The 27565-nt window shown below is 44.0% G+C and overlaps 1 protein-coding gene across 3 annotated transcripts; it reads right to left on the bottom strand.

Annotated features, from left to right (window-relative positions):
• Positions 1-1066: 1066 nt before the first annotated feature.
• On the bottom strand, positions 1067-27040 carry LOC106612483 (inositol-trisphosphate 3-kinase C). Of its 3 annotated transcripts, none has more exons than XM_014213661.2 (8): positions 25089-27040; positions 14759-16128; positions 5218-5314; positions 4838-5051; positions 4389-4593; positions 4063-4164; positions 3864-3935; positions 1067-3204 (listed from the first exon to the last, which is right to left on the bottom strand). In XM_014213661.2, exons 2-8 carry the CDS (start codon positions 15956-15958, stop codon positions 2995-2997), a joined length of 2100 nt encoding a protein of 699 aa, XP_014069136.1. In that variant the 5' UTR covers positions 15959-16128; positions 25089-27040; the 3' UTR covers positions 1067-2994. The 3 variants fall into 3 exon arrangements, with proteins under 3 accessions (XP_014069136.1, XP_045580317.1, XP_014069137.1); XM_045724361.1 differs by lacking the exon at positions 25089-27040 and adding an exon at positions 16860-16951; XM_014213662.2 differs by lacking the exons at positions 14759-16128; positions 25089-27040 and adding an exon at positions 7982-8106.
• Positions 27041-27565: the final 525 nt, after the last annotated feature.

Raw genomic sequence — 27565 nt, 5'->3', positions numbered from 1 at the left:
ACACTTTCCCTCTTTCTCACTTTTTCAATACAGTGGATAAAAAGGGGTATGCCAGGTGTACTCTCTGCCTGAAAGAGATCAATTATGCCAACAACAAACCTACATGGTCCAAGCCCCTCAAGACAGTTGTGAAGAGGGCACGACAAAGCCTATTCCCACTCAGGAGACTGAAAAGATTTGGCATGGGTCCTCAGATCCTCAAATGGTTCTACAGCTGCACCATCGAGAGCATCCTGACTGGTTGCATCACTGCCTGCTATGGCAACTGCACAGCCTCCAACCGCAAGGCACTACAGAGGGTAGTGCGAACGCCCCAGTACATCACTGGGGCCAAGCTTCCTGCCATCGAGGACTTCTATACTAGGCGGTGTCAGGGGAAGGCCCAAAGAATTGTCAAAGAATCCAGACACCCGAGTCATAAACTGTTCTCTCTGCTACTGCACGGCAAGCGGTACCGGAGCGCCAAGTCTAGGTCCAAGAGGCTTCTAAACAGCTTCTACTCCCAAGGAATAAGACTCCTGAACATCTAATCAAATGGCTACCCTGACTATTTGCATTGCCCCTCCATTGTACACTGTTGTTTCGCTTTGCTTATTTGAGCTGTTCTTGCCATAATATGGACTTGGTCTTTTACCATATAGGGCTATCTTCTGTATACCACCCCTACCTTGTCACAACACAACTGATCGGCTCAGCGCATCAAGAAGGAAAGAAATTCCACAAATTAACTTAAGGCACACCTGTAATGGGAATGCATTCCAGGTGACTACCTCATGAAGCTGGTTGAGAGAATGCCAAGAGTGTGCAAAGCTATCAAGAAAAAGGGTGGCTACTTTGAAGAATCTAAAATATATTTTGATTTAACACTTTTTTGGCTACTACATGAATCTGTGTTATTTCATAGTTTTGATGTCTTTACTATTAGACTACAATGTAAAAATAAACAAACACTTGAATGAGTAGATGTGCCCAAACTTTTGACTGGTACTGTTGTAGGGGAGTGTAAAAACATGTTCTATCAATATGATTCATACTTCTGTTTGGTGTTGAATGAGACGACACAGGGTTTCAGATTAGAAAGACTTGAGCTCTTAGTTCCAGTTTATTGCAATCAATGGTATTCTAGTCAAAGAGAGCAGGGACCAGTCTCAATCCTCTGAAAATTCGTATTTGTGTCCCCCAGCATCTTGCAATGCACTGTCTCCTGAAGTACAGCACAGAGGAAAGGCTTATCCAAACTATATAAAATCTTAGGCTTTCCCAACCCCCTACCCTATTACAGTCCAGCTCTCAGCCACACACAAACAACCCAAACAGTCTGAAAGCCAGTAACTGTCAGGTTAAGATGAAGAGGATACATGGTACATAAGATATAATACTTTGTAAACAATACATTGTTCCAGAATGTGTTTTTATGGTGTGAGATGTCAACAGTAGAAACACAATTCCAGTTCCATGATGTCAATGCTGACAAGTCACACACAGAGCACCTCCATTTTCTAGACATAGAAATCTGCACACACACACCATAAATACACAAACAGTATCTAACTGTTTAAGGATATGTAGGAAGACTTGGATGGGAATGTTGGCTGACAGATCTACAAATCCAGTGACAAGTCTGATGTGTGGATGAACGTGTCATAACAAACAGTAGTTCATTCATTCCAGTTTCAGGTGACTTGTTCAAATAGTAATTTCAGTTGTCAGGCCAATCGTTACCCATTCCAGAAAAATGTATGAACTGAACTGAAGGAATAAATGGTCACAACTATGCAGATTGATCAACTTCCATTCACCAGAAAATGGTTTGCTTATAAGAACCTGGGACACCAGAGTGAATCCATATTCAGAGACAGAGGCAGGGCTAGCTTTGTTCAATGGCTTTTGTGAGGAACCCATTTGTGCAATACAGTCTAGTTAGCCATGACCACCAAGTCATGTGCCCACTAGGAGAGAAAATAAAGAAAAAATATGAATCAGATCCATTAGTCCAGTGGTTCCCAATCATTTGCGGTTACTATAGCAACAGCTGAATTTCTCTCTGCCCAGAGTACCCCTGAAGTAACTCCTCATGTACTTTTTACCAGTAAGCCTATGGTCTCATTAATATTCTCAAGTACCCCCTGTGGATCGACCAAGTACCCCCAGGGGTCCTAGTAACCCTGGTTGGGAACCACTGTTAGTTTATCTGCTGGGTCAACTCTGCCAAATCAGACACCACACGGGGTCAGACTGAGAGCCTATCAACAGCCTCCAGTTTTCACCAGGTGTCAATCCAACTTACAAAAAAATAATGTTACAGACTTTGGGTCAACTCTCCAGCAAACTTTGGAATGATATATAAAAAAATATTCTGCCTCCAATCCCACATCTAGGCACAGAAAAAGTACAAAGTGTAAAGAGGCTACTCGTGAAGGCAAACAGATGAAATTAAACTGCATTTACATTAAAAGGACCAGATAAAGTTTACATATACCTTTTTTTCCCCAGTGTTTCTAGTGTTGACAAATATATAAAATAGTTTAAAAAGCATTAAAGTCAAGTGGTCCATAATGAAAATAAAATGTTCTCCATTGGTCACTTGAGGATATATCCCATTGGAAAAGTTCAGTATATTATCATCATACTTGTGATAATATGAAGGAAGAGTAGTGTGTCTGTGTGTGCATGCTGCAGTGATAGTTGACGTCATAGCTCTTATAATGAGAGAAGTGGATGGGGGATGGCACCGCTAGTTGTGTGGACAGGTTTCCTCACTCTGGCTAAAAGAGTGTCCACCATGTTCTGTGTGCTCCTCCGTTTGCCTCTTTCACTGTCATCCTTCTTTCCTTTCCATCTCACCAGTCTCACATCTAGTTTGGGTAATGACCAGTGCCATTTGTTCTTCCCCACTTTCATTCTCCATCTTTGACTAGAATGAGTGTCCTCTCCATCCTCCTCCTCTCTCTTCCAGGCCATCCCTTTGTTCTCTCTCACACGGCCCGCTCTTTCTCAGCGGCTGGGGGGGAGCATGGTACTGAGAATGTCTATGAGGTTGTCCAGACCCCACAGGTAGCCATCCTCGCAGTTGCCCTCGATCCAGGGGGTCCGGTGGTCCAAGGTGAGGGGGGCAGGCAGGGGCACCGTTTTCCCAAAGTCTATCATCCACACACGGGCCTGGCCTGACGCATTGTGCACAAACAGCAGGGAGCTTCCCACCACCTGGGAGAAAACAGGACATTTGAGTTCAGTCTGTCAGTGAGAGTGTTTGTTTGTGATTTAAAGATGCACTATGCAGAAATCACTCCGCCATGTCCTGGTTACTAAAATTCTAATAGTTCGCCTAATTTGGAAGACACATTTCATTGAATGCATTCAGTTGTACAACTCACTAGGTATCCGCCTTTCCCTTCATTTCAGTTTGTGACAAAACAAGCATGTATAGTGTAGAGAATCATTGTAGCATCTAAACCACAGAAATATATTGTCCATAACCAAAAATATTGTATTTTAAGCTGGTGTACAAAACTGAAAGTAAAAACTAAGTTTAAGAATGGGACGCATCGAAAGTGCACATAGAACAGATCTACTGCTTCTTAAACTTGCTTTCAATGAGGATGACAGATCTATAACTATTTCTATTTCAATTTGGTCAGGCAGCCCAAAAAGTAACATATTCCAGGTTTAATAAGGAATTTGAATCATGTCCATATCAATCACATTTAATCATAATCCAGCAAACAGGTTTGTTGAGGGAAAGTACTCATGCCAAACTTTACTATAAATATTGTCTTAATTTACCACTAGTAAGTAAAGCAGAGGTCTATGGGTACAGAGAAGTGGGAAGTAGTATAGGGTGTGAGTGAGTTTGTGTGGGTTACCTCATGTGTTCTGAAGAACTGTGATTTTTCCAGCACAGATCGCAGCTCCTCCAGACGTTGCAGGTAGACTTTCTACCAGAGAGAGAACGGGAGACAAACAGTCAAACAGACAGTCAATCTGAAGGGACTGAGTAGGTCCCCCTAGAACTCAAGTTCCCTCATGTGCCACCCAACTAAATGTCCCTCTAGAAACACGTACCAGGATCTGAATGTTCCCATCAACAAAGTCTCCCAGGGCCTGCATGACCTGGTCCCGGTGTTTGGTCTTCTTAAAGTTGGTGTTGCATGTCCCATCCGCTCTCTGCACATCAGAAATAACACAAGATTAATTATTGATGCAGTGAAATTATTATTTGTTTTTTAATGAAGTAAGCTTTATGTGACATCTTTTTTAGTGCTGACCCATCACACCCATTTCCTTGTCTCATTATTAAGTTATTTTGCCCATAAACTTGAAACACAAAAAAATAACATTTCTCAATCCCCTCATTTAGACCCCGAGTTGAACCCAGTGTGCCCCCTGACCTTGATGCCCTCGATGCGGAAGCCCAGGGTGGCAGTGGAGCTGAGGGTCTCTCTCCACTGCATGTATCTGGGCTTCAGGATGCCTTGTTGGGCCCTCTCCTGAGCCGTAGGGGCCCCAGGGTCCACGGCCACCATCTTCTCATACATGTCCCTGCGGAGCCGTGGACGCTCCCTGGCCTTCAGGAGCTCCTCCTCCAGGTAAGTCCTGATAGGACAGGGAAGACCGGGTTAGTGAGCCAGTTCATCATCTAACAATAGTAATCTCCAGCATTGGTCCTGGAGAGCCTCAGGGCATGCAGGATTTAGTTTTGCTCTGATGAAGGTCGACTGACCGAAAGCTCAGCTACATTTTGCGTCCAGCGCCTTCACTAAATCGGTTTTGGGAGTGTGGTAGATTCTGCCTATTATTTTCCAGCTCAGTACACCAATCTCTTCCCCCGGTCTCTCACCTGCTGCCCATCTTGCAATCCATGATGGAGGGAGAGTCAAAGTCAGCCAGGAGGTCGTCCATTAGGTTGTAGTCCTGTTCGTCCCTCTGCACCACGCCGTAGTAGCCAGGGACATAGGGCCGCAGAATGTCCCCCATCAGCTTCAACAGGCACAGCTGCTCACACTCACTGTAGCGCTTCAACAAACGCCCATACTCCCCCGCATGGAAGTTACCTACGAGACAGAGGGAGGGGACAAGTGAGTGACAGAGGAAAAGAAAGTGAGAAATACTGAGAGAAAGAAAGCGAGTACAGAGTGAGTGTGTGAAAGGCCAGCAGAGAGAGAGAGAGAAACAGAGCTAGAGCACTAGAGAGACAGACACAAAGGGAGTGGTGTATACCTGCATGCCCAGCGAGCTGCACCCAGGGATAGCGCTTGTTAAAGGACACGAAGGGAGACCAGTGCACCATAGTTTTCAGCTTCTGCCACTGCTTGGTCTGGAAGGAGAGAAGCAACAAATGGGTTACACACCACCAGTCAGCTAAACTAGTGGTTTACATATGGTCATCCCGACTCATTCTTACTTGGCCACGGCAGAAAACTGGATAGAAATGTTGTATCGCTTATCAGTGGGTCATAAGACCATTTGAGGTTGATGAAAATAGTTTGAAAACCAATTATCTAAAAGACACACACACACACTCGACCGGGGGCACAGAGTGAGAGTGAGGTCCCAGCTCGCTTGAGCCAAGGCCAGGTACACAATATTTCTCACAGCCCCCATTCACAAAACATTGACCAGAAACGTCACACTGGTTCCAAAGTAACAAAAATATATCATTCCTGGCCTACACAGGAACACTATGTGCAAGTTTGATTGAGTAAGTGTGTGAGTCTGCGCGTGTAGTTAGTTTATCTATATTGGAAAAACACAGCAAGGTCACTATGCAAGAGAGTTTGACGCAAGCAAGCAGAGAGGAGAACACAGAGCATCAATTGCACACACACACACACACACACACAACTGATTAGGAAATGATACTGTATGTGTGGGAAATCACAGGAAGGAGACAGAAAGAGATAGGGACAGAGAGCCAAGGAGAGTGCAAAGGTAGGGCATAGACAAAACGTTTGAGAAAAAGAGGCAAGAGAAAGAAGAGGGAGGCAGAGGTCATCATAGAGGTAATTGAGTGGAAGGACAGGGTGTCATAAACCCATATTTTATGATCATTTACAACCCTCAGACTGCTAAAGAATGCATGCCCCTCTACAGCCCGGTAAAACCAACCAACCCCAGCCAATGTTTGTCTGTCTGCCTCCTCCGCACCCACACATTCTTTACACTGGACTGCTGAAATGTTGTGCTGAATACAGAGCGAGTAGAAATACAGGCCGGAGGCCGTATTCATTAAATATCTGAGTAGCAGTGCTGATCTAGGATCTGTCCATATAATCTTATTCATTATTAAATCGGAGACGCTTTGTGGATACGGCCCCTGAAGTTGTACTGAAAACATGGTAAAGAACAGAGACAGCGCAGGCTAGTAGTCTGAGTCCCGGGGCTGGTCAATGCCAACAGAGACTTCCGAGCTCTAAAGCTCTTTACCAGCTTAACCCAAACATAACCCTTACCTCAGAGCAGATGACACATTCACACTCACAAGAGCGGGATTCAAACACACAAAAGTGTACAGTCATCCACACACACACCTGCCAGATTGAAAACATTGCAAAATAAAGACAAAGCCCAGAAGGAAAAGTGCAAAGAGGCAGAGGTCAATGTGACAGGTGAACGATGAGCTAGCTCCAAGGTGGCACAGCACTCATCTGCAGGGGGAATTCAGCTAAGTCAGTCACTTTATCATTCTCTCTCTGTCCCTCTCGGAGCTGAGCATTGGGTGCTGGGTGTCACTACAGGGGGTCCGGAGAGCAACGGGTAATCAAAGCAGAGCTATACCCCTCCTAAATGGCTCTTTTTCTCCTCTTTCACTCCTCTCTCTCATCCACTCGTTTATATCCCACTCGCTCTCCCTCCAGCAGTTCAGGCCAGACAGCTTAATGAATGGCCCGGGGGGGCGGGGGGTCAGATGTAACTCAGTCCCCTCTATTAGATTTCACCGCCTCCTCCCATCTCCACCTCCATTATTACCTGACCTGAATGACCCTGGAGAGGAGAATCTGCCCTTACTTCTCTTTTTACTTCTCCTTTTCCCTTCCTCAACGTATTACTCCCTCTCTCCTGCCTTCACTCACTGCTTCCCGCTGTTGTTATCCCAATCCCTGCTCTATTTTTCCTCCCGCTCCTCCACTATAAAACAGCAGGGCTCTGTCCCTTTGCCCCCTCCCTCCATCCTTACCCCTCTCTTTTCTTCCCTTCATCCCGCACTACATTCTTGGAATGCGACTTGACTCTCTGCAGCCATGAAATGCACACACATATCAGTAGTGACATTCTGGTCGTCAGCGTTGACTGCAAGAGGAACACAAAAGCTCTGTTCTGGTCAAAAACTAAAGGTCGTGAAGCTGTGACCCTACTGACCTAGAGCCCTAGTGTCTATTCTGACAGCAGCCGTCATCATAAGTCTCCCTGGCTTACCACCGCCTTAGCCCAGATAGAGACAATGCAAACGTCAACTCAGAGAACCTTATTGAAACACCCACGACATAACAGCTTTTCATAATAAAGACAGATCCTAGGCGTTAAACCTGGTCAAATAAAGATAATCAAATCTTGTGTTGGACTTTAATGGACCCAATACACACCTGAGCCAGCCTACGGACACACAAAGACAACTCTCCTTCTACCTGTCCATACTAGCTAATGCCAAAGCAGATAGATAATCCTTCTACAGACGGACAGAATCCAACACCTGTCCAGACCTGCTTCAACTAGAGAGGACAGGGTTTGTAGCAGCACTTCCACACATACCTGTGTGGATCAGCACAGAGATAGGAGATAACGTAATGCTGATGGCATATACCACAAACCCCCGAGGTGCCTTATTGCTATTATAGACTGGTTACCAATGTAATTCGAAGAGTAAAAATAAAATGTTTTGTCATACCCGAGGTATACGAGCTGATATACCACGGCTTTCAGCCAATCATCATTCAGGGCTCAAACCACACAGTTTATATTGTATTGCATGTAAGCCTGTCCTCACCTGTTGACATCCGTCTCCAATCTCAGCTCTTCCCAACAGTATATCTAATCTAGTATGTCTAATCTGTTTGTCTCATCTCTTGCCTGGCAGACAGAGCAGTAGTGGAGCAGTAGACGGGCGCTGACACAGGCACACACAGACTGCACCCCCCACAGCTACTCGCCCAAGCCTTCCCCATTTCTCCTTCTCCCAAATCCAGTCAGCTGATGTTCTGAAAGAGCTGCAAAATCTGGACGCCTACAAATCAGCCGGGCTAGACAATCTGGACCCTTTGTTTCTAAAATTATCTGCCGAAATTGTTGCAACCCCTATTACTAGCCTGTTCAGCCTCTCGTGTCGTCTGAGATTCCAAAAAGATTGGAAAGCAGCTGCTGTCATCCCCCTCTTCAAAGGACGGGACACTCTTGACCCAAACTGCTACAGACCTATATCTATCCTACCCTGCCTTTCTAAGGTCTTTGAAAGCCAAGTTAACAAACAGATTACCAACCATTTCGAATCCCACCGCACCTTCTCCGCTATGCAATCTGGTTTCAGAGCTGGTCATGGGTGCACCTCAGCCACGCTCAAGGTCCTAAACGATATCGTAACCGCCATCAATAAGAAACAATACTGTGCTGCCGTATTTATTGACCTGGCCAAGGCTTTCGACTCTGTCAATCACCACATCCTCATTGGCAGACTCAATAGCCTTGGTTTCTCAAATGATTGCCTCGCCTGGTTCACCAACTACTTCTCTGATAGAGTTCAATGTGTCAAATCGGAGGGCCTGTTGTCCGGACCTCTGGTAGTGTCTATGGGGGTGCCACAGGGTTCAATTCTTGGGCCAACTCTTTTCTCTGTATAGATCAATGATGTCGCTCTTGCTGCTGGTGAGTCTCTGATCCACCTCTACGCAGACGACACCATTCTGTATATTTCTGACCCTTCTTTGGACACGGTGTTAACAACCCTCCAGACGAGCTTCAATGCCATACAACTCTCCTTCCGTGGCCTCCAACTGCTCTTAAATACAAGTAAAACTAAATGCATGCTCTTCAACCGGTCGCTGCCTGCACCTGCCCGCCCGTCCAGCATCACTACTCTGGACGGTTCTGACTTAGAATATGTGGACAACTACAAATACCTAGGTGTCTGGTTAGACTGTAAACTCTCCTTCCAGACTCACATCAAACATCTCCAATCCAAAGTTAATCTAGAATTGGCTTCCTATTTCGCAACAAAAGCATCCTTCACTCATGCTGCCAAACATACCCTCGTAAAACTGACCATACTACCGATCCTCGACGATGTCATTTACAAAATATCCTCCAATACCCTACTCAATAAACTGGATGCAGTCTATCACAGTGCCATCCGTTTTGTCACCAAAGCCCCATATACTACCCACCACTGCGACCTGTACGCTCTCGTTGGCTGGCCCTCGCTTCATACTCGTCGCCAAACCCACTGGCTACACTTCATCTACAAGACCCTGCTAGTTAAAGTCCCCTCTGCTCACTGGTCACTATAGCAGCACCCACCTGTAGCACGCGCTCCAGCAGGTATAGCTCTCTGGTCACCCCCAAAGCCAATTCCTCCTTTGGCCATCTCTCCTTCCAGTTCTCTGCTGCCAATGACTGGAACGAACTACAAAAATCTCTGAAACTGGAAACACTTATCTCCCTCACTAGCTTTAAGCACCAGCTGTCAGAGCAGCTCACAGATCACTGCACCTGTACATAGCCCATCTATAATTTAGACCATACAACTACCTCTTCCCCTACTATATTTATTTATTTAGCTCCTTTGCACCCCATTATTTATATTTCTACTTTGCACTTTCTTCCACTACATATCTACCATTCCAGTGTTTTACTTGCTATACTTTATTTACTTTGCCACCATGGCCTTTTTTGCCTTTACCTCCCTTATCTCACCTCATTTGCTCACATTGTATATAGACTTATTTTACTACTGTATTATTGACTGTAAGTTTGTTTTACTCCATGTGTAACTCTGTGTTGTCGTATGTGTCCAACTGCTTTGCTTTATCTTGGCCAGGTCGTAATTGTAAATGAGAACTTGTTCTCAACTTGCCTATCTGGTTAAATACAGGTGAAATAAAAATAAATAAAAAAAAGAGGGGACGTGAGAGTGTAGCCAGTCCCACACACTCTGTACCATCAGTACAGGGTCTCCAAACGAGACCTCCACGAGCATCCGGCGCTCCATCGGACTGTCCCTCAGTTAGCCTAGAGGGGTTAGCATTTAGCCTTGCCCCTCTCTGTATATCCCTGTTAGCCTAGCATGAGCATTTAGCCCTACCTATGACTGTTAGAAGGGCTGTGGCTAAATGCTACAGAGGCTATCTGTCCCTCAGTTAGCCCTGCAGCATTAGCAGTCAGCTAATGTAATTGCCTGGCTTTATTAACTTGTGTTTTCTGGTAAACATCCCCTCTCGTATGAGGTTACATTATAATCCCTCTCCTACTGAGCCCTCCCTCTCTGCCTTCTCTTTAATTAACGCCAACTGATCTCTGTCCTCTCTGCAGCATTTTGTCACTCCTCTCTTAGAGTATCACTGTCTCCCTACCTGGTGTTACTTCTCCCTCCCAGGACTCATGCTCGCTCTTTAACGCGTCACTCTCCCTCACACTAATCTGTCACTTAGCGCTACATTTTCCCTCTCCCCAAGTTTGATGACCTCCGCCTCCCTTTTATCAATTTTCCCTCTCCATGTTTCTTTCCCCACCACACCAACTGTCTTTCTGATATCAGGGTCCTCTCACAATCTGTCTGTCACAGTCTCTCTCTAATCCCCCCCCCCCATCAGCCTGTCCTGAGCCGGTGTCCTCAGAAAGACAGAGTCCCCAGTGACAGACACGTCTGTAATACCCAGAGAGAAAGGGCCTCTTTACTCTACACTACTTTGATGACACATACTAGTCCCAGGAAATGTACTTCTGTAGTGTAAACAGACAGATCGAATCAAAATCTCTCTATGAGCGATGTCTCCCACACTTGCTCCGGAGGTAGTGTGGGAGACATCTACCCCACCTAACCCCCTGAGTAGTATAGTGTAATGACAATGGCTTTCCCACACCACATGTCCCTAAAATAAATACCTTAATACCAGCAGACAGCATTTTTTTCTCTGTTAACTAAACTGAAAATTGTGGGGCAAAGACAACTTTCAAGTGTGTGAGTATGATGCAAAAAACATCGACCTAACGTAGCCAATTCTGTTTTGTGGGAGTCCACATGTTGGAGCCAAAGTGAATTACTAGATTGGATATTCAGAGGAAAACATTTCTAAATACCCCTAAGCACTAACCCCACTTTCTTTTTTAATTGGTTCTATGGAACCCAGGACTCCTTGGAAAACAGTGGCATTTGTTACGGAGTGGACTATTCTGACTAAATAAAGAAAATGTAAATCCACTAGAGTACTCCCCTATAGCTCCCTCTAAACCCTTCCCCCGCTGTCCTGTTTCTTTTGTCCTTCAGAGAAACTTCTCAGACATATGTAAGCCCAGAGAGAGAGAGAAAAACACAGGCATGTGGCTGTTGTAAATAGTTTTTGATTTATAAAGGGGGTACGCCCTGTTTTACTGCTCACAAACACCAGTGTGTCAATGCTGTACTCTAAGACATCCTCCAGCGATTTATTTTTATTTTTTTACTTTAACTGTTGAAAAGCAATATCCCAAGTATAAATACAGTAAAGTACACACACTAAAGGGTCAAATAAAATATCTTGAGCAAAATAGTGTTTTGTAGACCGCTGCAAACTTCAAGGAGTAGGGCGTTAAAGGAGTTGGTCTGATGGGAATCTGTGATAGTCGCGGCCTTCCCCTTGCTTGAGGAACAACAGAGAAGCATTAGAGAACAAAAGAGGAACGGCTCTCTCTCTACTTGTGGCCATGTCCTGACTTACTTGGACCACCTATTGAGATGTGCCTTTTGTTAAGTAAATCTTGGGATATCTCGTATCAACAGTAAAAGTTGAGTAAAAGGACATCTTACTTTTAGGTGTGATGCTGCTCTTTTTCAGGCCTTGTTTACATGTAAACCACATCCCCTCCATTCTGCTCTCGGTGGCAGGAGCAGCACAGCTCAACCACAGCCCAGTTAACACACACACAAAAAACTAAGTCTGACACAAATGTGTGTTTTAATGCTTTTGTGGACACTTACAAGCATGTGTAAGAGTGTGTGTGTGTGTGTCTATGCATGTTCGAGTGTGGCAACTTTGCCATCGTGAGTTGCATAATGCAAGTTCATCGACGAGTTGTTCTTGTGTGTGCGCATGTGGAGTATGTGCTGTACACGCGTGTGTGTGTTGTGGGATATATTGTAGAGTGTGTGTAGGGAGGGTACTTTATCACTCCTCCACCACTTATCTATATTTTCCTCTGCCTTCTGTTCCACTGCCTGCGTATCAGGGGAAAACCTTGTGCTGTGTTGCAAGGCTAAACACAGGGGGAATATATTGTCAGAGAAATGAAGGGATGATGCAGGCAGAAAGAGACTTTATGAAAATATGTCAAAAGTAATGTGTAATATTTAAAGACGTTACATTCAAAATACAGACCAGAGAGCGAGCGAGAAAGAGAAAAAAAGAGAAACAGCGCCATATATGGCAATGATGTCGCCTAGCAACGCAACTGCCTGCAGCCCAATTTTCCATGACACTCTGAGATGGCATCAGAGTGTGTAGTGTCTGAGTGCGTGCCTTCAACTCTAAATATGCAGTGTGAGCAGGCAAGTATCTACGATGTACGTCATTGAGCACAAAGTGTAACAACTGGTTTGGCCACACTTTGAAAGCGTACAGTCAGCCAATAACAACCAAGGCCCTAACACTATCACAACCAACACTCGCCCCAGTGCTGCCGTATCACACCAGCTAGATCCAAAATGGACATCCAGTACAGTCACTCACTATGTTCCAGATATTCAATCATAACAATAGTGTGGGTGGGATCTATAACATGGGAACTGCTGACAAACCCTCTCATCCAGACTAAATTCATACATTAACAAGGATGACACACACAGATATGGAAATAGCTGGACTCGCAGAAGATAAAGCAAATTAGAGAAAGCAAATGAGGGAGGAAAAGAGAGCGACAAAGTAGGTAGAAAGAGAGCTATGGCTAAGTATCGGAATTCAGGATGTTTGGGAACATTATTTTTAAGGCTCACTCTCTCCACACATTGACTCACACACACAGCATAGAAACCCACTGGAGCGCGCACACACACACACACTGCGAGAGTGAGTCACTCACAGCAATGTCATCTAAATAGGTCAGTCATTATGTGTTATTTGCAAGACCATCTCCCTTTCAGAGACATGAAGAAATTAGGACTGAACATATGTCCTCCTGAAGTAGTTTCTCTCATAAACACATTGATTACAACGACTGCACTCAGAGAGAGAGAAAGTAACAGGGAGAGAAAGTACGTGTGTGTTGGTGATATGTAACCTGTATACATTCTAGTATTTCCACACCGTGGTACCTTCCAGGATTCACACCATTCCTGTTCAGCAAGAGTGCTTGCCTGCGTTTCAAATTGGTCCATTTCTAGGAAAGACATCCTGTTTTTGAGCTCATGTCATTCCAAGCATTTCTTGTCACGGTGCATCAAAGGCAACATAATTTACCACTGTAAAAGGTTAGAGCTGGATCATGCATGGGCCAAAAACAAGAACAGCCTGGGGTTCAGCAAATGACCCCGTGTTTATCAAGACGAGCTCATTAGTGACAATCTCAGCTAAGGGTCATAGTGGTTGGAGTCATGGGTAAAGAGTCACTTAGGAGTGAAAGGGCCTTCATTGGTGAACCTATTTATTGGCTTAGGTGTATTATGTAAGCGACACCACAGGTTCACCGAGCTCAGCTGATTTCCACCATATTTTTTTACACCCAACTGATCCTTTCTGATCTATGTGTAAATACAATTGCGCTCCAAACTCCTGCAGGCTCAATATTCACCACACACCCTGTGGTAGGAGCACAGGTGCTTGGTGGCTGTGTGTGTATGTGAGACGTGTGAGATTCAGATATGTTATCTAGGAGTAGATCTGACACACACTGACATAGAGAATTGTGAATTCCTCAGTCTCCAATGTGTGTGGGATTGACATGTGTCTGTAAGTCAACAATGGAGTTGTGGTGGTGGAACATGCATTATCAGTGAATGTGTGCTCTGCGCATTAGGGCATCATTTCAATCATAGTGCATCTCTTCTGCATAAATGGAAAAAGACTATGCCTCATATCAATAGCATGACGGGCATACAGTAGGTTACAAATGTGCCATGGAAGTGTGTGTACAGAAAGTAGCCTAACAAAAAGCATGAGCTGGTGTACACCCAGAGAAATTATTTTGTGTAGAGGTGCTGAGTAACACAGTATAAACTGCAAGAGATATATATATACACATATATATAAAACTCCCAGTAATTGATTGGGTAAACCAACAACATTTTCCCCTGAAGAAGGAACAGTGATGCTGAAATGTTGGTGGTTTACCCAATCAATTACTGGGAGTTTATACATAGGTGCTATGCTCTTTATTTATTAGTGTGCAGAAAGTAAACAATAGGGCTGTGTTTAAGTATGTGCCCATCCATGGCACTTCTAGCCAACATTTAGGACCGATTATAGCCAAAGAGTTTAACATATTACTAATGGGTGTTTTTGATGCAACCTCATACAGAAGATAACCCTCTAGTCAGCAGACCATCAGATTTTATGCACAAACAAATTAAGAATGGCACACTCACCCCCATTCCTTCGTCTGGACTGCCCAGCATGTTGCAAATGACTGGGGACAGGCTGGACTCGATGTCGCTGCCGGTGAAGTCATCCTCGGACTCCTCAAACGACGAGGCGGAGGATACGCAGCCGGCGGAGGACGAGTTGGAGAGCTTTCGGCGAAAGCGCATTAGCGCCGGGGATCCTCCACAGCCACTGTCCGAACAGGGGGACTCATCATCGGCGTTTGGATCTAGGGATGATCCACCGACTCCGAGTTCCATGGTCCTTGGGTCTAGTGTTTCCTGAGTCAGACTGGGGCTTGGATCTCTGGTTATAATAAGCTTTGGGATAGTACCAGGGAAACGTTGGCTACCTAGTGGACTTTTGACCTGTCCGTGTGGCTGTTTTGGAGAGTTAGTCGAGGAGTCCTCCTGGTTCCCCGACTCAATGGAACAACCGCTTTGTTCATTTTTCCTGACAGCTTCGGGCTCACAAGAAGCAGTGAGAAAGTTAGATTTGGTCATTTCTAACTCTGTGTGTGGTATATCATACCCTATCGGTTCTGACACGCCACTTGTCAGAGGCTCGTCCAAACGCAAGCTCAGTGATGCCAGGGTCAGTTTTAAATTCTCCTCTCCAGATATGCGCCAATGGACTGAACCATCCGATGGTACAGCCCCCGATATCGCCCTGACCTCGGAGGCAACCCCACCCTGTTCATCAAATCCGAATGGCTTGTTTTCCATGGCCCAAGCCGGGGCATTCCAGACATGATCCTCCCCAGTTGTTTCTGGGCTGCTGCGCTGCGTAACTACGCAGCGGGTTCTTTCGAATCCTCTGGCCAGCGTATCCAAGCCTGTCGCATCGAAGGAAGAATCGGCCGCTCCCTTGCTCACAGCGTCACTGTCGAGAGCCTGAATCTTTTCATACTGAATTCGAGATGGGTATTCGGCGACCGGGGTGGTGTAGTCCACTACCTCCGACTCTGTCTGTCCTCTCAACAACTTTCCTCGCCCGTGACCACGAAGGGTTTCCGAATCTCCAGATCCGATTACAAGCCCTACCTCCAGTTGACCTGTGCCTGGCGAAGGCAACTGCTTCGTTTTCATCAGATTCCTGTAAAACCGGTCACCCCTTCGCCCCTCACGGGTAAATATGCAGATAGGGACTCGTTTGGCTGTCTCAGTTGGTTTCCAGTACGAGAGACCAGAACGCGTTTGACCCATTCTGTAAATGGTAGTAGCAGCGCACAAGTCACACCTTCCGAGATGTTTCCAATTTGAAACAATTCTCACTGTGCTACAAAGTAACACGAGTCACGTGCTCCACTCATTGTTGCCAATGATAAATGACAATTGTAGGAAAATGTTGATCAAAATGTTTGAATATTCCATATCTGCAAGAAAAAAAACAGTTTTAGAATATTTTGCCAAAACACTTCACATAAGCCACTGCACTGCTTTCCATTTGGTCTTATCTATGTCATATTGCAATAAACAACTTCAAACAATCTCATAAAAAAGGTACAAGGTACACACTTTTGCTTTCATTAAAAGAGATGAGTGAAATTGATGTTCGGTGTGAAGGGTGAACATATGGTACGAAAACAGGAAAAGTTTTTTTTTTGTGCCTTTTGAGGCCAATAATTTGAGCTATATTGCTTTGCTGATGTTTTTGTATTTAGAATGGGTGTGGCGGCAGGTAGCCTAGTGGTTAGAGCGGTGGATCGTTAAGGTTGCTGGATCGAATCCCCGAGACGACAAAGGCAGGGGCGAAAATCTGATATCAACTTTGGAGGGGACAATTACATTACATTTTCTCAAGAGCAATTCCTGAGGGGGGACACCAAAAGTAGTGCTGTAACACATAGCCTACGTTTAATATGGTAAATGTATGTTGAGGAACCAAAGAAATAAGGTGTTTGCCGTACTCCTAACTACCGGTACCCAAAACTACACAACTAATCACAACAGCAATACCATTGCTTTTAACAAATCTTAGTTCAGTCACCAGTTTAAGTTGAGAGTGGGGGTATCCATGACATTTTCCAATTATGTTCCTATTTTACAAGTAAAAAAAATTGAGAACCTTTCATAATGTTGCCAAACAAAGACTCAACAAACTTACCTGAGACTCCCTGTCTCTGCCAGTCTGTCCCTGCATATCTGTCCCCAACTCTGCTGTCTGTGTGCCATCTGTTGCCTGCTCTGCCTAATGACATCATTGTGAAACATTTCCATTAGAATTTCATTTCTTTCTTATGAACATTTTATCAACTAGTCTTTGAGATATTAGGCTACTAGGGTTCTTACTTTGCGTTTTGGTGTACTGAAAAATACTCTGATAGTCTTTTTTCTGCCATTTTTCTGCCATTTTTCTACCTGGTTGGCTACACACACACAGTATGTAGGTTATTTACAGTAGGAGATGGGCTTCTATCATCTTATCTTCTATCATTCTATATGGGCTTCGATCTAAAAGGTAGCTAGCAAATGTGAAACGGATTGCAGTGACAAGAGTTGACAGCTGTATGAGTTCACCATTTACACAACATATGCTGCAACCTTTTGTAATTTTAATCGTTTGTTTCATATTGGCTGGCTTCTAACAATAGCTGAATTTGCAAAGCTAGCGAGCACCAATTCAGTGGTGTTTGCTATAATCTTTGCTACCCGGGTTAAATAAAGGTGAAATAAAATATATAAATAAAAGTTCCCTTGCGACAATTTAGCTTTTGCAACGAGACCATTAAATATATTTAAAACAACGGTAGAAGAGAGTGTAGTTCTGTTCAGTTTATCACTAACCTTATCACAGGGACTTTGAAGCACTAACTTACATGCATGCTGATCTTGGAATAAATTGACGATAGCAAAAGATTCCATCTTTGACGACGCCACATAAATGGAATAGGTACTAGCTAGCTTAATAGTTAATATTTGCGCGCTAGCTCTGCATATTCAGCTAGTGTGTGTGCGCGATTGACTGGATTAACCTCACGTCAGTTACGTGCATTGAGTGCCTTTCAGACAGTAGATACGACCTCTACGTTACCTCACAAGCTAAGGAACTGGCAGTGGATCAAACCATTGTGAGGCAAAGGGTGGGGGGGTCGCAATCTTTTGAAACTTAAAAACGAGCTATTAAGTGTCTATAATCAGCACAATTGCTTTCATTGCGTATTATTAATATTATTTAAATTACATAGTTATGTTTCAGTGATATATTGGGGGGGACAAATCATATTTTTCCCAGGATGGGGGGGTCGTGTCCCCCCCGTCCCTCCCGGGATTTCCGCCCCTGGACAAAGGTAAAGCAAATCTGTAGTTCTGCTCCATGAACAACGCAGTTAACCCACTGTTCCCCAGTAGGCCCTCAATGTAAATAAGAATTTGTTCCTAACTGACTTGCCCCATTAGCTGCTGTTAAGGCAGTAGCTACTCTTCCTGGGGTCCAGCAAAATTAAGGCAGTTATACAATTTACAATATATTCACAACACATTGTGTGTGCCCTCAGGTCCCTACTCTATAACTACAACACAAAATCTGTGTGTATAGTACATATGTTATTGTGTGTTAGTATTTTTCATTTATTTGACTAGGCAAGTTCTTATTTACAATGACGGCCTACCCCGGCCAAACTCGGACGACACTGGGCCAATTGTGCGCCGCCCTATGGGACTCCCAATCACTGCCGGATGTGATACAGCCTGGATTCGAACCAGGGACTGTAGTGACGCCTCTTGCACTGAGATGCAGTTCCTTAGGCACAGAGTGGTGCAGCGGTCTATGTTTGTGTTGCTTCACAGTACCCGCTGTTCCATAAGGTGTATTTATCTGTTTTTTAAATATAATTTTACTGCTTGCATGACTTACTTGATGTGGAATAGAGTTCCATGTAGTCATGGGTCTATGTAGTACTGTGCGCCTCCCATAGTCTGTTCTGGACTTGGGGATTGTGAAGAGACCTCCGGTGGCATGTTTTGTGGGGTATGCATGGCTGTCTGAGCTGTGTGCCAGTAGTTCAAACAGACAGCTCGGTGTGTTAAACATGTCAATACCTCTCACAAATACAAGTAGTGATGAAGTCAATCTCTCCTCCACTTTGAGCCAGGAGTGATTGACATGCATATTATTAATGTTAGCGCTGTTTACATCTAAGGGCCAGCCGTGCTGTCCTGTTCTGAGCCAATTGCAATTTTCCTAAGCCCCTCTTTGTGGCACCTGGCCACACGACTGAACAGTAGTCCAGGTGAGACAAAACTAGGGCCTGTAGGACCTGTCTTGTTGATAGTGCTGTTAAGGCAGAGCTGCGCTTTATTATGGACAGATTTCTCCCCATCTTAGCTACTGTTGTATCAATGTGTTTTGACCATGACAGTTTACAACCCAGGGTTACTCCAAGCAGTTAAGTCACCTCAACCTGCTCAATTTCCACATTATTCATTACAATATTTAGTTGGGGTTTAGTGAATGATTTGTCTGAAATACAATGCTGAGTTTTTGAAATATTTAGGACTAACTTATTCCTTGCCACCCATTTTGAAACTAACTGCAGCTCTTTGTTAAGTGCTGCAGTAATTTCAGTCGCTGTAGTAGCTGACGTGTATAGTGTTGAGTTATCCACATACATAGACACACTGGCTTTACTCAAAGTCAGTAGCATGTCATTAGTAAAGTTTGAAAAAACTAAGGGCCTAGACAGCTGCCCTGGAGAATTCCTGATTCTAACTGGATTATGTTGGATAGGCTTCCATTAAAGAACACCCTCTGTGTTCTGTTAGACAGGTTCGCCAGATAAAACTCAGCAGGGACGACCAGGGATGTTCTCTTGATAAGTGGACCATTTTCCTGTCATGCTAGCCATTCAAAATGTATTGAGTACTGTTGAGTTTCAGGGAAAATGTATAGAGTAAAAAGTACATAATTTTCTTTAGGAATGTAGTGAAGTAAAAGTTGACTTAAGTAATACTTTAAAGTATTTTTACTTAAGTACTTTACACCACTGCCTATAAGCATGCTGAAAGTCTGTTGTCAATTTGTTTACTGTAAAATAGCATTGTACTGGTCAAAATTTTTTTCCAAAGTTTTGCTAAGAGCTGGCAGCAAGCTTATAGGTCTGCCGTACTAAGGGTTGGTAACAGGCTGATTGGTCGGCTATTTGAGCCAGTAAAGGGTCGCTTTACTATTTATAGGTAGGGGAATGAATGCTTGATCTGAAAATGTGGTCGGAGGATTCGTATGGAGGATGTGACACAATTGCGTAGCCTTCGGAGGCATGCAGAGGTCAACTCAAGCTCCGTACCGCATCGCCGTGTGCCGCTCAAATTTTGTAACAATGCAGAGGGCTTTGTAAAGCTCCACATTTACATAATTGGTTGATGGTAGGTGGAGGCGTGAGGTCCTGTATAAACAAACTCACTTCTATGACAACTTCCTTAACTTTTTGCACTGCTCTGCGAAGTGCTAAAAGTAAGTTTGCTCTGACTTCTGCAGAGGCCACATCGCAGTAAATGCTGTACTGCCAATGCAGGCATCGGATTAACCATGCCAGGCCTTTTATCGAGATAACTTTGGTCAACTCAAGTTCAACTCAGGATAACCAGTACCACAAAAGTGGGGCATGAGAGTGTCGAAGTGTCGAAGACATCAAAACTATGAAATAACACATATGGATTCATGTAGTAACCAAAAGTGTTAAACAAATCAAAATATATTTCAGATTCTTCAAAGTAGTCACTCTTTGCCTTGATGACGCCTTTGCACACTCTTGGCATTCTCTCAACCAGCTTCACACCGAATGCTTTTCCAACAATCTTGAAGGAGCTCCCACATATGGAGAGCACTTGTTGGCTGCTTTTCCTTCACTCTGCGGTCCAACTCATCCCAAACCATCTCAATTGGGTTGAGGTCAGGTGATTGTGGAGACCAGGTCATCTGTTGCAGCACTCCATCACTCTCCTTGGTCAAATAGCCCTTACACAGCCTGGAGGTGTGTTTTGGGTCATTGTTCTGTTGGGGAAAAAATTATATCCCATCTGGTTTGCGCTTAGTGGGACTGGCATATCGCTGCAGAATGCTGTGGTAGCCATGCTGGTTAAGTGTGCCTTGAATTCTAAAGAAATTACATTGACAGTGTCACCAACAAAGCACCCCCACACCTCCTCCTCCATGCTTCATGGTGGGAACCACACATGCAGAGATCATCCGTTCACCTACTCTGCGTCTCACAAAGACACGACGGTTGGAACCGAAAATCTCAAATTTGAACTCATCAGACCATAGGACGGATTTCCACCGGTCTAAGGTCCATTGTTGGTGTTTCTTGGTCCAAGCAAGTCTCTCCTTCTTAATGGTGTCCTTTAGTAGTGGTTTCTTTGCAGCAATTCGACCATGAAGGCCTGATTCACGCCGTCTCCTCTGAACAGTTGACGTTGAGATGTGTCTGTTACTTGAACTCCGTGAAGCATTTATTTGGGCTGCAATCTGAGGCTGGTAACGCCTTTGCAGCAGAGGTAACTCTGGGTCTTCCTTTCCTGTGGCGGTCCTCATGAGAGCCAGTTTCATCATAGCGCTTGATGGTTTCTGCGACTTCACTTCAAGAAAGTTCTTGAAATTTTCCGGATTGATTGAGCTTTAGGTCTTAAAGTACAGTATTACTTTAAGAGAGTGTTATTTTGTTGCCCCCAGCACAAGGTGCACCTGTGTAATGATCATGCTGTTTAATCAGCTTCTTGATATGCCATGCCTGTCAGGTGTGAGATGTAAACACATTTGTGCACAACATTGAGAAATAAGCTTTTTGTGCATATAGAACATTTGTGGGATCTTTTATTTCAGCTAATGAACCCAACACTTTGCATGTTGTGTTTATATTTTGTTCAGTATAGTATCTCTGCCTAGAGGATCTCCTGGAATACAAGCTAAATTGGCTTCAGCAAGGCCACAGGAGCCAGGCCCAAGTTGATGTGACTTCACTTCATCTAGATTGATCTATCTGACGACTTTCGTAAACAGCATCAGGAACCTAATTAGGCAACAGCTGTAGCTAATATCACCTTCTACCAAAGATGGAAAAGGAAGCGAGACATCCCACTGTTTCAATGAACTAAGCAGAACTATCGCATTCGTTTTTATGGGAGAGCCACCCTGTTAAGTAGACCAGAACTTACCCTTTTTTACAATGGTAAACAGCCTGAGTGAACTATCTTAAGTTATCCACCATCTTTGCTTCTACAATGCTGCCCACATTTCTGCTGCCCTCCAGTAACCTAACGTAGCAGGCGTAAAATAATGGCGTTTCTCTCTTTCTGGTCCTGACTTAAGCAGGTTCTCTTCTGCACTGTTCAACCAATCCAGTAAATTTGGAGCAGGAGTTAAGTTGGATTGTCGCCTTGTTGATGTCCAAAAGTGGAAGTCACATCACAGGCTCTCTTTCGATTTCACATGAAAACTGTATGCATCCGGTTTTGTGGCCCTTCAGTATTGCAATGTCACAATACATAGAATAATAAAGCTGGAAACCATTAGTCTGTTAAGGAAGATCCGAGGGGGTTTCACTGTTTCATGTATTTTCTTTAACATGAAAAGCTTCTAAGTGGAAGTTAATAAGATGAAACAACAATGCTGACAGGCAAAGAAGACATGTCAATTTCCCCTAGCATCAAATCAGCGGAGAGAGTGAAGTAGTTGTGTTACAATTACTTGACCTAAGTTTGCTTCACACCGAATCCCCTACAGTAGGGATGGGCAATTTTGATGAACTCATCCGTTGCCCATCCCTGCCCTACAGAATAGAGAGAATCTAGGACATTGGAAGGAGGTCAGTTCAGTTTCTAGTTTGTGACTCTGAATTTGACGTTGTAACACTAATGTGTCTTTTACCACACATTGTAATGGGGAATGGAATATGACTAAAGTTCATATTTAGTTTGTAGTGATCAACACAATGTTTAGCATATTTTGAGTTTCTGTAAAACACCATTTCCAGTGTTCTGTTTGTGACATTCAAGATGTGGATTGGTGGTCACTAGACTTGATGCTAAAAGTTATGGATTATACTCATATCGGTTGATAGCGATAGACGCCAGACTGGAGGTACAAGGACACACTGATTATTCACTGTTGTATTGATAACATTTTGAACACTGATTCTGTAACAGTTGACAAAGTCACTACCTTTTTTGTTGACTTCCTACAAGCCTCTCGGGCTGGTGTTTGATTAATGGATCAACTGTGTGTTGCAATGTGACCTGCTGACCCAGGTTCCACAATAGAAAAGAGGCCTGCGTTTTTCCACATGTGGATTTTAATAGTCCTATGCATCATGCCAATACAATACACTGACTCATAATCATGCGGTCTGACTATATTGTCCAGACAGAATGAGAGCAGCATGACAGTAGAAACCCTGTCAAGTCAGAAAGGAGTGCTTAGGCACAGGAAATGAGATGGGAAGGAAAATAATGGAAAGATTTGCTCATGCAACCTCCACACACACACACACACACATATCTGGGCATAATGAATAAGTGGCAGTGAATCACACAAGGATGACAACAACACTGTGCTGCGTTGACACACCCCACACGGATAGGGATGTTGCAATGTCCTTTTAGGGAAACTGGTCATTCCATATTGCTGCGTGTGGAGGAAACTCCAGAGATTAAACACACATCACTGATGGTGAGATAAATTTAGCAACCAAACAGCCACCACAAAATAACCCAGTACGGTCATAAAGATTAATGATGAACACAACCAGTTAGTCTAATGTAACAAGTTGAAGGTTGTAGCCACTACGCCACCTTGTTTAACAAGGTGAGGTCCTCAGATAAATACATATATTACTAAACATTAACAAAACACAGGTTCTTCACATCCGGGGTGGAGCATGGAAATGATAAGACATATTGCACATATCAAACATGATCTTCAGCGCTATCGCTTAAACAACAAGCTCTCCAATAGTTAGATTCAATAAAAATGAGAAAGGTGCATAGTTGAAGAAGGCGTGCTCAGGAAGACCGAGAAAGGATCTGGAGGGAGATGGGCACTACTACTCTCTTCACTGCCTCAGCATATGACACCTTCTGTACTACTCTGATCTTGGCAACCTCAACCTGCCTTTCTCTCACTGGACATTTCTGATGTCCAGCACCATGGGTTAAAACACACTTATTCCATCGATACTACTCCTTCCTTTGTCTCATGCCCTCTTACACACTTCTCACATCTAGAAGTATCCCTCTTACACACTGCTGCAACATGACACCTAAAACACCGTAATGGGTTTGGGACAAAAGCTCTCATGGGATAACTGACACATCCTAACTTGACGTTTTCAGGTTGATTCTGCATCAAAACTCAGGACAGACACTGTCTTCTCTGTTTTACCACGCTCTCCACCGGGTCTGCGTCACACCAAAAGGCAGGTGTCACAGACACCGGGAATCTTCCATTTCAGTTGATCCTCCTTAATGCCACCCCAGTTATCACTCCTTTCAACTGGGCCCTGCTCCGGAGAGCAAAGCAAGTCAGTTTTTTTGGCACGTGATGCAGAGCGCCCACTCTCTCTGGAGGGAAGAAACAAAGAATCATCACGAGTCCACTTCAAGTTACTTTCACCGAGTCAACAGTCCCCAACCTCTTCATCACCCAACCTGACACCACATATGGATCAGCCAGAAGGAAAGGATCCATTCTCTCCAGAAATCCCCCTCCCACTGGGCCAAAAATCATCTTATCATCATCGGGATGAGGCTCGAACTCCGGTCTTCGCCGCACCTGCCACCGCAGGTAATTCATCCTCACTCGTCAGGTTAAACTTCTGAGCTACCGAGTACATACTTTTTTGGGGGTACTTACCGCCAATCTTCCACACCACACTGCTCCCCTCTACTCCTTTCCCTTCTTCCTCTCTTTCCAAAAATGTCCACATCTCCACACTCTTTCTGCTCCTTCAGCCACTGTTGTAGCAAACTGTTCAAATAGTTATTGCGGCCATGTCGCGTCAACACAAAAAGCTCGACCACCGGGCATTTATACTCAAAACCCCACCCCACACTCACAGGCAGCACCTAGAACTAATTACAATTAAGTGACGCATGTCACTCTAAGATATACACACTATGATGATCACAATAAATGTTATAAGATACATATAGGTTACAGTAATTGAAACACATGAAATCCATGGTCAACTGGTATACTGATGAGCAGAGAGCCTAAGTTTAGATCTGATGTTATCACCCCAGATATCAATAAGAGATAGAATAGGCTACAAAGCACCATGAAAAAACAACTACTTCTCCAAAGAGTATCAGAATTTCTCCATAAACTGAAACGAAAACTTACCATCAGTCAAGTGTCTGCCAATAACCTGTTTGTTATATCAAAGTGTATAGCCTGGTTGTGTGATGCCAAACCAATGATGCTTCTCCTTGCTTGTTAGGCTGGGAACAAGAGTCTTAGTGTGATATCTACTGTATCTGTATCTGGGTGTGGAAGGGATGTCAATGCGGCTTATCTGTTTGCTGTGTGTGCAATATGGTGAGGTAAGAGCATGTGGTTAATGTTATAGAGGAAGCACATGTCAAAATACTTGCTCACTGAACATGGAGTGTTTAAGTTGCACTACTTCTTCTATGGTATTATGGCGGTCCGCAAACATACGTTAGAGGTGCATGCTGTCACCCACTGTACAAGTTAGTATACGAGATTTAAAAAAATGTATACTAATATTGTTCCCAAATAATTAACAAAAGACAAAGAAACAAAAGCAAAAATCAATGTACTTCTTCAGTCAAATTCAAACGTCAACTCCGAGCCCTGTAGGCTCTGGGACCTGAAAAGGAAGAGCATATTCGGACAGTATTCCTTGCAATGTTTCGGCTGTGAAGTCCTGGAGACCCAATAACTTTTCAGTTGTAAATACAATTATGGACAGTTTCATGGACTTCTTGTTGGTTTAGGCAGTACAATTAATCACGTGCAATAAATGTCACAAAATCCATCTTCACGATCAGCATATCAGTTTACCTCAACTGTGGAACAACACTGAATCTCCACAGGCTGCGGGGCATCCACTGCCATATCTTCAGTTTCACTAGCTCCTATTTTGCATCCCTCCTTTTAGGAGACCTGCTGTACAGCCCTGACCCTTGCCAGTTCAAACTCCTTTACCCTAACCGGGCGCTCCGGGGAATTGGGAATGTGATTTCCAACACAATTGCAACACCGTACATCCTCAGATTCTTCATTCCTTCGACACACACTTGATACGCGGCCATACCTTTTGCAATTCCGGCAAAACACGGCTTGGACATGAAAGCACTCACTGCATATCTCACATATCCCAGCTTCACATGTGAAGGGAGACACTCTTCATCAAACATCAACAATACCAACATGCTTTCCCATCTTTTTCCATCCACTGCACGATTCAGACAGCGTGCTCCAACTCCTCCTGATATGTTCCTTCAAACCACAAGGCCTCAAAATCCAATGCGACATGAGAGATTACACCTTTTAACGGTGCTCTGCTCCAAAAATCGAAACTCTCCACTTCATTTGTCGATAGTTTGTAGAGCCTTAATGCCTTTTCCTTCTGCTCTTTCGGCACACAAGAAATTAAAACAAAACCACTTCTGGTCTCTCTGACCAACTCCACCTTTCCTAATGCATCCTTTACCATCCTTGATACTTCAAAATGGATCTCCCAAAAAAAAGCATTATTGTTAGTGAATCGTACTCCACCCAAAAACCTATGCTCATTTACAACTTTAGCCCCTTTTGTTCCATTTTCCTTTATCACAGTCTTCCATCAGATTCAATATTCTTCCACTCCAGAAACTGTCATCCTTCTCGTCCTCTAGTTGTATCTAGCTAGCATCGCCATTCTGTCCGGCCATGCTGGAGCCATCTTCCTTCCGGTCTCCAAGGCTCGAGGCCTTCCGTTTAAGTTGCTCACAACACACCACACATTTTATGACATGGAAAGAAAGACACACCCTCAACAGATAAAGCCAAGGCCACTCTCATAATAAACTTTGCCCAAGTTATAGCCAACGATAGGCCCTGTGTGTGATTCAGTTCAAGCAAATACATATTATAGTGAGTAATATTCATGACATGTTATAAACTGAACACTGCAACAACTCACTGAATAAGCTTCTAAAAGCAGAAGCATTCATGTTTTCCTGTGTAGGCTAGAGTACTGTATTTAATTCAGGGCTCAAAATAAACTTTTTAAATTGGTAGCACTGGTGCTCTCCACTTTAAAAAGTTAGGAGCACATAACATGATTTATACTGAACAAAAATATCAACACAACATTCAACAATTTCAAAGATTTTACTGAGTTAGTTCATATTAGGAATTTAGTCAATATAAAGAAATTCATTAGGCCCTAATCTATGGATTTCACATGACTGGGCAGAGGTGCAGCCATGGGTGGGCCTGGGAGGGCATAGGCCTACCCACTTGGAATCCATCCACTGGGGAACCAGGGCCCAGCTAATCAGAATGAGTTTTTCCCCACAAAGGGCTTTATTACAGACAGAAATACTCCTCAGTACCCCCTCAGACGATGCCGCAGGAGAAGAAGCCGGATGTGGAGGTCCTGGGCTGGTTACACATGGCGGTTGTGAGGCCGGTTAGACATACTGCCAAATTCTCTAAAATGATGTTGGAGGCAACTTATGGTTGAGCAATTAACATTAAATTATCTGGCAACAGCTCTGGTGGACATTCCTGGAGTCAGCATGACAATTGCACGTTCTCTTGAGACATCTGTGGCATCGTGTTATGTGACAAAACTGCACATTTTAGAG

The sequence above is a fragment of the Salmo salar genome, chromosome ssa09 (assembly GCF_905237065.1).
Source record: "Salmo salar chromosome ssa09, Ssal_v3.1, whole genome shotgun sequence".
In the NCBI taxonomy this organism is placed as follows: domain Eukaryota; kingdom Metazoa; phylum Chordata; class Actinopteri; order Salmoniformes; family Salmonidae; genus Salmo; species Salmo salar.
The sequence above is the reverse complement of the archived record's forward strand: the minus strand, read 5'-3'. Positions and strand labels throughout refer to the sequence as shown.